Consider the following 12,958-nt stretch of genomic DNA (forward strand, 5'->3'; position numbering starts at 1 on the left):
ACACGTTGTTATAAGTGGTAAAGCGAGTTCCAGTCTTGCTCCTTCATCAACTTGATGATATCACATTATACGTTGTTACTTTTGGAAAAATAATTGTAAGAATATTATGAAAAGTTGCATAATTTTTCTTTTCAAATGATATATCATTTTGAGTTTTTATCTTTTGAAGTATTGCATTGCCTCATTTTGTGCTTTTGTTTTCGATATTTGAATTTCAGGATCGATACTAATCAAATTTAGGTCACAACACAATACCCATCAATAATCCGAGGCTTTACGTCCTGCGCATGCAAGCTGGAAAAAGAAATTTCCGTCAGAACACTACAACAATCAAATGATTGGTTACAGTGAATTCAGTATTAACCGGTCCGCTAAGCTTTAGCGTTGAATGTGTGCCGTGTATCGCGTGATAGGGTTGGACGACCTCGAAATGCTCACCTCGAAATGCTCACGTTTTGAACAGGTTTGCAATTGTGATGTATCGAAATTACCAAGTGCGATCACGGAAACAATCGTTGCTGCCCATGCACAGCTCTGCGAATGAGAAAAACGATACAGCGCAAAATCGCAGTTACACAACTTCAGGGCGCCAGATTCATGTATCCATGTCGCGACGGGGGAAGTCTCACGTGAACGTGGTGTTATGTGCCACGTGATAGCCTGAGATTGTTTGTGATTTTTTCACCACTTTCGAGATCTACACATTCGACTTGGACCGATAATCTACCATTCCCTAATCAAAAATGTAACTATTTGATTTTAAGGTTTTAGTTGCTGCCAATACATTTTAGCTATTATAGACTAAAGTCTATAGAAGCTATTGGGATGGGTATCCGTCCGGCGTCCGTCGTCAGTCTGTATGTATGTATGTATGTATGTATGTATGTATGTATGCATGTATGTATGTATGTATGTATGTATGTATGTATGTATGTATGTATGTATGTATGTATGTATGTCCGTTTGCGAGGCGTCCGTCCACACAAATATCTTGAGAACCACAGTACTTACTGATTTGATATTTGTTGTGTAGATGCAAAATATGATTATGAGAAACTTTTTTTTTTAATTTTTTGATATTGTTGAAAACATGCAAATTAGCGCCAAAAAAGGCGTTTTGGTATAAAGTGTCCTTCTTCATAACCGCTGGTCAGACAGCTTTGATTTTTGGTATACAGGTCCCTAGGGATAACGCAAATTGGATTTGTTCAAATTGTGATGAAATTCGCAAACCTGTATTTTTAAGGAATTTTTTTGTCATTTTTGGTCAAAAATTTATTTCATCAAAGCCGCTCGTCTGACAGCTTTGATATTTGGTATACAGGTTCCTACAGATAAACTTAATGATATATTGAATATATGATGAAATCTGCAATTTTGTATTTTTGGTGCAATTTGTGCCATTTTTGGTCGAAAAATGTGTTTCTGAAAAACTACTTGTCTGATGCCTTTGATATTCGGTATACAGGTTCCTAGGGGTTCTCTTAGTGTGATATAGTGAAATTTGATGAAATCTTCAATTTCATGTGATAGCTTTGATCTCTGGTATACAGGTTCCATTGCAGTTTTTTTTGAGATAACCTGTCTTTTCCGACGGAGAACTGCACCCTTACTCTCCTTGACTGACTTGTTTAGTTTGTGTCCAATATCACAGTGCGCAACAAAATTCCAGGTCCATAGCTGCAATTATGTTGATCAATACCATGGAAACTGTCTACCTAGGTCAGCGAATGCGTGTGTACTGTATTTTGTATACATTGCCTACCTACATGCCAGTCTGCTTGTAAACATACATACATACCTACATACATACCTACATACATACATACATACATACATACATACATACATACATACATACCTACCTACCTACCTACCTACCTACCTACCTACCTACCTACCTACCTACCTACCTACCTACCTACCTACCTACCTACATACATACATACATTGATTTTGCAACAGTTTATTGTACTCTATGATCAAGATCTCAATTGGGATACGATTTCATTAAAGGCTTACTTTACTTAAAATGCCTATACGTAGATACATACATAGATACGTAGATACATACATAGACACACACACACACACACACACACACACATATATATATATATATATATATATATATATATATAGATAGATAGATAGATAGATAGATAGATAGATAGATATATCGCTCTTAGTTTTCTTCGAATAGAATATTCGCATTGTCACCTGTTGGGACTTTCTTATTCGACTCAATTCTTTGATTTGAGTCACGATGTTATCACGTCGAACCATCAATTAATCCCTCGGATATTACGTGCCAGCACCGTAAAATTTCACACGTCGTCAATCGAATGTAACATTGAAGTATTGAGGTTAGTTGATGTGATAGACAGGGTCAACGAACTCAGGTGCTGTGTAACCTGCGAGCAGCGCCGAGCTATACGATACATGGAAAATCATTCAAACGATGTTTTAACCGGAGGTCGACGGGAAAACATCCTCTCACGAATATGTTCTATTCAGAGCTAAAATCGAAAAACCGACAAAATTTAACCAAAACAATTTGAGTACGACAACACAAATTTCGACTTATATCGTGTCGTTGCACGCAGATGTAAAAGACTCAATCACGCAGAAGTAAACGTGGACAGATTTGACTTCCCATCCATCCTCGAGGCTAGACTGCCGTTGCCATGGCACATGGGGGCGACGGGCACATTTCTTGTCAGGTGCCGTTTACCGCATATGTCGAAAATGAGGAGTATCGACAACTCCAGGGGGCCGGCTAGGCTAAGCGGCCCGCTCTCATGACAACCGACTCAATGTTCAATTTCCGCGCTTGATTCCGTCACATTTCAAGACATAATGTGCATCTGGGTTCTCGCTCCCGTTGAATAGTTGGTGTGTGCAGCACTGCCACGAGCATTGCACATGTGCGTTGAAAGACTTAAGGATCCGATCAGCAGATTCTGCTAGCCTCTCTCTCTGAAACTCCATTTAGCTGCAACTGTCGATGTGTCTATGAAAGTGTCTGCTCGTCCTCGAAAATTATGCGGAAGTGTTAAACCTGGCAGGTCGATGTTCGATGTAATCGTTGACAACTGAATTTTGCAATCGGGCCTGGAATTTACTTCGCGAACAATATCGTCGCATAGTTCACTGTGCTGGCAAGACTAACGCCATTTACTGGTATTTAAACTTAGAGGTACATTCGGGAGATTAAAACTTGTCTGACGGAGCAAGGGGAATGAAAACATTTGCAAAAGGTACAACAACAGCCTTCTAGTAAGCCGATGTGTGATTTCCTTGGCGAGATAGTTTTCAGTAGAAAGTCCTGAAATTCTGAACATTCACTCCACAGAAATCAGAGTTTCCCGGACCACTTTCTCGCTCAGAGATCTAGAGTAACAGTTACACTGAATAGCAATTTTTTTTTGAGACAGGGAATTTAATCCATGTTTCTCGCAATGGTGGGTTCTCTCCTCTAGGGTCAACATTACGTCAGTTTCAAATTGTGAGCCGTCGCCGGGAGCCACTATTAATTTCAACATGTAAAATTTTTGAATGTTTTGATTCCTTATTTCGCGCATTTCACGCATATGTGCACACACACACACACACAAATAATAATGTCTGTCACTTTGTCACTTACATGCAAATTTCGTGCTTACTGCAATCGTCAGACAGATCTAGCCTCTCTTTTTCTCGATTTTTTTTCTTCTATAAGGTTGTGACGTACCGTAATACCGTGGTCTGTAAATGTTGAAATTCGATAAGTAATAATATTTGTTTGGTGTCGACACTGAAACCAACTCAGAGCGCTAGCATTTGTTTAACTTAAACTGTGTAAATTTACCAGCATATATATATATATATATATATATATATATATATATATATATATATATATATATATATATATATATATATATATATATATATATATATATATACAACAGTATCGTATTGCAGGACATCCCCAGTGGATTGTGCAACGGATTTATAAATGAAAAACACATGAAAAGAAGCACCCTGACACTCTGATTATTTCGTCTGGACTTAGGTGTATTTCTTGCGTACTAAGTTTTGCTCTATAGGTAGAGCTTCTTCGGATATATATATATATATATATATATATATATATATATATATATATATATATATATATATATATATATATATATATATATATAATTATTATTATTATTATTATTACTGATATACGTAAGTTTTGAGTTATGGTCATGTACCCTTTTACTTGCATTACGCGTATTCCTGTTTGCTTTTCTGATTAAAGTTGGTTCAGGAAGACATTGGCGAGACTATTGAAATATGAGAATATATATTTGCAGGCTTACTAATTCTGACCTGTCTTTTGAAAGGACAGGCTCGACACATCTGTTACATTATCGTTGTTGCAAAGACGAAAAGAACTCACCTTAATCCTTCCAAGCGTATTTTAGTGGGAGCATGTCACGATATTGATATAATGTCGGCTTTTCAAGTTGATATTTCTTTTATCCATTGAGCATCGAGTCAATATTGCATTATTTCGATTTCTAACCTGGGAAAGTTTGGATATTTGAACACCTCAACGTCCGAATCGGTCAAAAAACTTTTCACTTATGCAGACAGATCGTTCACGTATGACGTGATTACGTTTGTTGTCGTCGGTTTGCCAGTGGGCACTAATAAAGCGGCCCTCTAGAGACGTATAGTGAAGCCGTTAATACACTCGTTTACAGTGGTGGCCGGAAAAAAAACAGGCAGACCACGTTAGCTCACCTTTGCCAGTGGATAAATTGCAGTGGATATTGCAGCATCTCAGTTTTCCAATATAGAGCAAGTCCGCCACAAGGATTCCAACTTTGCTGCCGAACATTTCGCGGTCATATAAAAAAACCAACATTAAACGTGTTTCCCGCATTAACGTCAATTCAGACGGTGTTTCGGGAATTCTACGAATTTAGGGTTTTGCGACACACCGGTTGCGCCTGTACTGTCGAGTTCACAAACAACCGCCCGTGCCAAAAACTTCAGATACAACACTGACCTAACGTTACGTATCGTTCTGTCTATACACCTGGTTAAAAATTAATGACTTATAGCGTCAAAGATATTCACTATACTGTCATGGCCAAAATCGCTGATTTTATACACGAAGAAGATTTTTGGTTTCTGACAGCAGCAGTTATGACATTAGCATATCATGTAATTTCGATAGATTTCTAGGGTTCTTATAAATTTTTTCTACATTGCCATAAATTGTAATTCTTTATCTTTCTTTCGTCGTTTTCAACGGCACCCCCTCCCCCAGCACGACCCTTGCCTTTAACTCGATCAGTTTCTTGATGGAAAATTATTTGTTTCACTATAGATCGTCGGAGAAAAAGGGATCCCCAGCGTTTTTCTGGAGGGCCTACGGTTTCACGCAATGTCTTCCTAACTTTCTGATCAAATCATTTTTACACGAAATGTGCCATGTGAACGGACTGCCACAAAACGAAGTTTGTCAAAAAATAATTTAATGTTTTTAGACATCAAGGTATGCATAGAAATTTCGCTTGAAAGCATTGTTATGAGTATTTTGAATATTTAACTTTTTCGCAAAAAAGATATTCTCGTACTTTGAAAAGTAGGCTGGTGTAACTTCAATTTGGTAAAATATGAGAAAATATATCTTAAAGGGACAAAGTCGGCCATTTTTCATGGATTTTGTTTGATGCAAGATACTACTTATATCGTTTGACATGTTGAAAGATACTGAATGAATGGGTGACCATACATATATTCGACTCCGGGTTTTGACACGGTACATGAAACCATGGCGAAAATGAATTAATGGTCATGACCATTAACTCATGTTCGCGATTGTTTCATTTAATTTGTCTGAAACCGGTGCCGAATATATGCATGGTCACCCATTCATTATCTTTCAACCTGTCAAACAATATAAGTAATATCTCGTATCAAACAAAATTCATGAAAAATGGCCGACTATGTCCCTTTCAGACTTTCCCACGTTTTTGGGTTATAACCTCGATTCTTCTCTCGTTTATTTCATGCAGGAAGCATGCTTGCCTCCGTTGGCGCTCTCTTTTGCTGTAATAAGACAAGCTGTGGATCAAGAATTGCACATTTCTGTTTTAATTTCTGGTGTGGAGTGTTCCAGCTCGCCTTTGCTGTACTCATTGTAGGCTGGATTTGGAGCGTGCTATGGGGACTCATGTATGTCGGCTTTGCACGTAAGTAAAAGCGCACCACCAAGTCGAGGGTTTTTTTGTGTTCTTTTGCCGATACTAAAATTTCTTGCGAAAAGAATACTGTTCTTATTGTAAAATCTGTATACTGGTATACTTCGAATTAGGTGTGTCTACGATCTAATCTGAACCTCAGGGCCTGTGTCGCAGATGTGCCATTGTAAAATCGCAGAAGAGAATAGGGGGCCCCGCGTGCTAAGGTGAAATACAATTCAACATACAATGTATTCTTGGATAGTGTGGTTTATGTCTATTCACCATGAAAGCACTCTCAGACAATCACTTATTTCTACATCAAGGAGGATGTCGGGCCCAGTGTACTTCAGTTGTGCCGCTCGTGCCGACAGTTTGGTTGGAGAGACTGCAGCAGCAGCTTTTGATATGTTGATCGTTTTTGTTTCAAAAATACAGAACATTATTTTACATCATTCTTCTGGTTGAAATATAACGTAATTAATCCGCCAACATATGACATGCAATGCTATTGTTGACAAATGAAAAATTCGATAGTTTAAGGGTGAAGTATATTCCCCGATATTATTTTAATCCTCCGACAGAGAAAAAATTAATCTGTCTGATGAAATCACTTGATCCAAATAGAATTCAGCGTCTAGCAGCATTTACATTCCATGCTCTGAAATTAAGAAAAGAGACTACTGAACAGTACTGAGATTGTTGAGTACGTTTTTGTACAATGTACCTGTCAATTTATGTACTTTCCTTCATGTAGGATATTGGGCCAATGGCCTAATATCACTGAATAAAAACCTTTGAGAGACGCATGTTGACAAATGAATTCTATCCAAAAATCCAACCGTCGACAATAAGCTTGGACATAATAACTCACATTCAGACTATATAAGCTTATGCTGAAAAGCTGAATAACCAACATTTTGATATGATAATGGGCGTAGGAAAAAAGAAGGAAAATTGATCGAAAACTATAGTTAGTAACTGGGCGGAAATTACTTCAGACGTATGAGCGTTTTGCTATGCGTGCGTATGTTGTTGTCAGACTATATGCGACTAATATTCATGCGTCGGGTGATAGAACTTAACTAGGGTGTATATGGTTGTAATTTCAGTCGATGATGATGAAAAAGATGACCAAGGAACGACGAGACGAAGGAGGCACGACCGAATGAACCAGGCCGCTGTTTACCCCTACCCCGCCGGAGAGTCGCCTCCTCCACCACCGGGATCCCCACCCCCTGTCTTTAGCAACCGTCCTTACACGCCACCCCCGTCGTACAACGAAACTATGCAACAGCAACCGCCGTCCCACGAAGCGCTTGTTGCCGTCCAGAACCAATACGGTCAGTACAACTCTGTACCAATGCCACAGCCTCAACCCAATATTTACATACCGAACAGTGCGCAGACTCAGAATGTTCCAGTGGATTACCACACACCTGGTCAAGTGCCTCCGTGAACATGTGCATACAACAAGTTTACACATCAGGGGCTGTTCGATGAAATATCGAAAAGACTTCCCGTGTGCATACTTTTTTTTACAAATATGTAATATTTTTGTATATTATCATGGATGATCGCGTCAACGTATATGTGATCCATACGAGCCAAGATGCTACGTCACGAACATCGAGCTACAAAAAGAGTAGCTCCTTGATAATGTATACCTTCTGTACCCAGCGATTCTGACAGCAATAAAAACGAACGAAGATCTATCTACCACGTAAGTCGTAGAGGGCTCACCGCAAGGATGACTTCTTGATGTGTACATCGCTGTGTTATTGACATATATTATGAAAATCAAGAAGAAAAGCATTAATGATACTTAGAATAGTGATAATGTAATTACCTTGGACCGTCAAGTGATACTTTTGTCATGAAATTTGACAATTATTTTTTCCAACTCAAAGCTCAACGCTTAAGTTTATTACCTGGAGTTTATGATTTGCAGCCTTACGCGTATTGTTTTTGTGATTTTTATGTGTGACATCACCCCTAACAATTTAATCCCTTTATTTTTGTATCTCCTTCAACTGTAACTTTTGATTTGTGTATTTTTATTTTGTGAGTTTAAAATACGGTTTCCTTTTCTAACCGACGAATCTCCTCGAAATGGCCCGCGTTGTACATGTCAATACAACCTGTATTTTAGACTGAAGATCCGTCGCCCGAGGGCGCTCACTATGCCCCTCCCCCAACCCCCTTCTGACTTACAGCTGCTGTCCAATTTAAGGTTGAAGTCTACCAAGATCAAAAGATCGTTGTCTTTTATTACAGTTACTGTAAAAATGTTTCACAGTGAGCAGAATTGGAAAATAATGAGAATTCCATTTTTCTCAGCATCTCCAGATACTTTATAAACGAATGCATCTCACGGTAGAAGCCTTTGCTATTATGGAGATCGTTTTACTGAACGATATTCTTTATACACGGAAAAAATTGTCAAACATATTTAACAATTTTTGCACAGCCTATTCTATATATCTCGCATAATACATGCAAGTCAATGGATTGACATTACATTGTTGCCTTCAGCCTTAGAGTATATAGCGGCAGCGCTCGCTTCATTTGCTGAAATGCAATGCTTGTCTTCTCAAAGCTTGTGTTGCATTCCGAACAGTATATATTCTGATGTGCGACAGAACAGAGTTATCAAACAACTTCGTTGTGCATTGAAGTGATTATGTATGTTTTATCAGGTTCTCGCTTTAATCTTAAGACAATTGCAGACGAGAAAGGAGCTTTCCTACTGTTTTTTTAATTTTGGCTGAGTCTTTAGGATGCTAGGTGTTCCGAAGTCGACGAAACCACTGGTTGAGAACTCGTTCGTAATCATGACTGTCCTGTTACAGTGAACTCTGATATTCCTATCGTCGATTTCAGTCAATATGTGCGTTTATTTTTGTTCGTGCAGTTTTTCACTTTTCAAGCTGATATTTTAGCAATGGTGATTGTTTTTTGACTATATTTAGTTCACAGCCCCAAAGCTGCAATCTTTCACTTACAATATTTACAAAACGGTGTCGTTAGGTCTTCAGTGATCTCCCGCCATTTCTTGCTTTTCAATCTGTCAACTTCGGGTGTCTGTCGTCTGCAACTGTTCCAAATCCCATGATCTAACAGTGACTTGATTAGCATTTTACAAGATTTCTTATATTTCATGAAGACCGTGCTTTTTGCAATACACTGGTTTACACACTTTGAAATTTTCTCTGGAGTCACAAAATATCACACAAATACTGCGAAAAATGTATATGGCTTGCCTATGACTCTGGTCCTTCTACTCATGCGCAGTTTTCGTTGAACAGCATAATGTGTTCTTATAGGCAACACGCATCTCTAACATTCTAAACCCCATGTTACCTCAAAAATTTCACCAGATCACGTAAGAACATACATCATTGACATTACCTAACCACGTCCAAATTGCTGTGAAAAGCGAATTGCGTTCGCTTGGGGTTCGATATGCGCCTTCCAACGATCGGAGGCTCATAACAATGGCTTCTCTCAAAGTCCCATTTTCGTGTGAACTTTTTTTCTTTTGTAAAAATCTGTATGTGTAACCTTGACCTCCGTCAGTGTATCATACGAATTTTCCGGTGTCGTTTGCGGTAGGACGCTTCCAGTCAGTATGGTTACATCCATCACATTTCTTTACCAAGACAAATGCAAAATACAGATCTCTAAATATCCTTTGCCTGTGGCCACAAGTTAAACAGAAGTCAGAAAAGAGTGGACAAGGAGATGTACTTGAGTTTAATGTCGATGAAATGTTGATAGTAAAGGAATAGGAAAGACTGAAAAAAATCAAAATTGCTGTGACGTGGAGTTTTAATTGTTTCATTGATACTGTACATGTTGTCAAAAGGACGAGAACAATTACTAACTCCGACTAACGTTCAGGTATCGACCATTAATTTCGAGGGGGGGGGGAGATTGTGTGAACGTAACACCATGCCCTGCGTCAGAAATCACGAGTTGTTTTATTATTATTAGGTAACACATCTTCATTAACCATTTGAAAGAAGCAATGGATAGTACCCTAGTAGGTGTATGAAAAAACAAACCATAAAAAAATTTCTGCACCATGGAGACAAAATTTTTGTGAAAATTCAAAAGTGTAGTAGACCTTGCTCATTCATTTTGCAGTACTAGAATTCAACATCTGTGCTCGTCTTCAGAAGTGGCATGCGCGAGTTTGGCCATAATTCTTGGAATTTTTTGAAATGTTGCCTCGTTTTGAAATGCTGTTGTTGAATGTATCTGTTCCATTGTGTTTGAACAAAAATGTTTGTTCGCAAGAATAGCCCAGCCTGTTTCTTTCATACTTGGTCACAAGATGGCGTTCCATTTTTTTACTATTTTGCTGGAAAGATGATTTTGATCATTAAGTTTCGTTTTACGTTAAACACAGTAACCGTCCAGTTTAGAGCTGTCTATATGATTGTATATCTATATATTTCTGGAAGAAAATAATAATTTTAATCTGAGTCTGAAAACTAGTTATGTTCATTTGTTATTTTGTAAATAAATATAAATAAATGATAACCGAGAACAAAGACATGCGTCCCCTGTTTCAAGTTTAACGTGTTTGCGCTGTCGTGTATGTGGGTTGTGCGCATGTCCAGAAAACTTACTGAGCAGAGGTTCTTCGGGTATGAACGGTCTTCCGTCATCGGGAAGTACATTTTCAGGATAATTTGAATTATTTACTCATAAGCTTACGCTAGAGTAAAATCACTGCAACAATTTTGGCTTCAGAAAAATTAAAGTCACAATGATTTACCAATGGACATCTTCACAACTGGCTCTTTGTGGTGTATTGAGTTTCATCGGACGAAGCAAACATAGTAAAACAACAGAAATCGATAGACAGAATCGTACAATCTGTTAGGGGGTAACGGAAAATAGTTCTATCCGAACTAATCTCGTCCCCTTGACCCATGTCAACAGTACCCAGCAAAGAAAAAGAAGAAATGCACAACTGTGTTGTAAGGCATCGAGACTTGCAATGAAAATCATTTCGGGGGGAAATGAATACATGAAAGGTGAATACATGCATTGAAGAAAAGCTATAAAAACTTTGGTGATAAATAAATAAACAATCAGTAACGACAAGGAAAACTACTGTACGTGATCTTTAGTGATAAATTGATATATAAATATTAAAAACATATCTTATAATAACAAAATTTATATGGATTAGTGTTTCCATAAATTCAGTCTTTTTGTGAGGTCTTCGGCATTTGAATCCATGTATTGAACGTTGCTTCCAAGCAATTCTGGTCGACACTTCACCGTTTAATTTCCTAGTATGTACGTACAAATATAAGCGATAAATCTACGCACAATGCAGAAAATACGACGTTAATGTCATGACTTGAGCAGTAGGTGCAAGAATTTTATCACAGAGACTAAGTCGATATCTTTTCAAGCTATTTCGGTTACCTTTCTTTCATGTTAGCAACTATTGGTATTATTCTGCTCACTGAAACATGCTAACTTGTCATTTTTATGTATTTAGATTTCTACTCCCTCCGTGCTTGTAGATACAACAATGAAACAACAATAAACTTATACTTCGATTATATAATTTATGGTACATACATACTAGAAATTACAGCATATTTACATGTTATGTGTATACGCCAGGTGTGAATAAAGCTGTCTTGATTGAAAATTAACGTTTCAGTGAGCAGAACATGAATAACTTCTCAGAATGAAACAAAAATAAGCAAATTAATTTGAAGAGAGAGCGACTTTGTCCGATGAAGGATTTTGTAACGAGTGGAACTGTCCTCTTCCGCCGTTGAGTTTTTCACTACTTTACACCACAAGAACGAATGTTAGCCAACTTTTTGGATGCTTCGTTATTTGAAGTGTCCCTGGTTTACCGTAAGTATTATACCATTAGTTCAATTTAAAGTCTGCCTTTGAGTGAGCCGAATTACTTTGAACATTAATCTTCTGTACACAGCGGGTTAGGAGTCCAGAAATAATGTTGATTTAGAGCTGTCATTTCTTCGTATATACATCCTGAAGATGGACTGTCAAGTTACACCATTTTCTCCATATTACAAATAATTTACATGAATATATATGAACATAAGATTTTGGTAAAGCTGTCAAGTTACGGACATATTTTTCATGAACATTGCCCTCAGTAACTTGCCTATCCCAACGTCTTCTACATTAGGCTAAAGTGAATTGTTTTGTAAGGTATATAACTTTTTAGTAACATGGTTCCAAAGAATAGTATCGGTCAACGGGCAAATTTTGTTTTATTTCACCAGATTATCTCCGTATCATCAGATATCTTATATTACCCTTGCTGATGCGTTAGTTGTTGATTTTGTCAAAGTTAATCCGGTGATAATCTAGTGACAGCGTCCCCAGATTAGTAACTGACTCTTGCTTGCTTTAGCGCATTAGGCAATCAAACGCACCAGCTAGTAGTAATAGACGCTACACAGTGATAAAAATTCGAGTAAGATTGTCAAAGGACAAATGCATGGCACCGTTAAGGAGCAAAATAAATCTTTACAAGACCATTGCTAAGGATAAGACGTAGACATCGAAGGTTGGTAGTATAAACCTTTAACGGCAATATAAATCATAGTCAAACGTATTAAAATAAACAATAACAGCAAGAAACCTGAGCTGAGACTAAGACACCCTTACCCACTTCCCGCCCGTGAGGAACATGTACGCCTTCCCCAGTGATATTGGTG

At 37.9% G+C, this 12,958-nt stretch overlaps 1 protein-coding gene across 1 annotated transcript in view; it reads left to right on the forward strand.

Annotated features, from left to right (window-relative positions):
• LOC139145165 (protein stum homolog) overlaps window positions 1-10,786 on the forward strand; it is a 32,891-nt gene extending 22,105 nt beyond the window's left edge. Inside the window, exons 2-3 of the mRNA XM_070716146.1 lie at window positions 6,063-6,239; window positions 7,340-10,786. Coding sequence (XP_070572247.1) covers window positions 6,063-6,239; window positions 7,340-7,686 — 524 coding nt within the window. The 3' untranslated portion in view covers window positions 7,687-10,786. The remainder of the gene's footprint in view (window positions 1-6,062; window positions 6,240-7,339) is intronic.
• Window positions 10,787-12,958: the final 2,172 nt, after the last annotated feature.

This window comes from Ptychodera flava, chromosome 12 (genome assembly GCF_041260155.1).
Source record: "Ptychodera flava strain L36383 chromosome 12, AS_Pfla_20210202, whole genome shotgun sequence".
NCBI classification, from domain to species: Eukaryota; Metazoa; Hemichordata; class Enteropneusta; family Ptychoderidae; genus Ptychodera; species Ptychodera flava.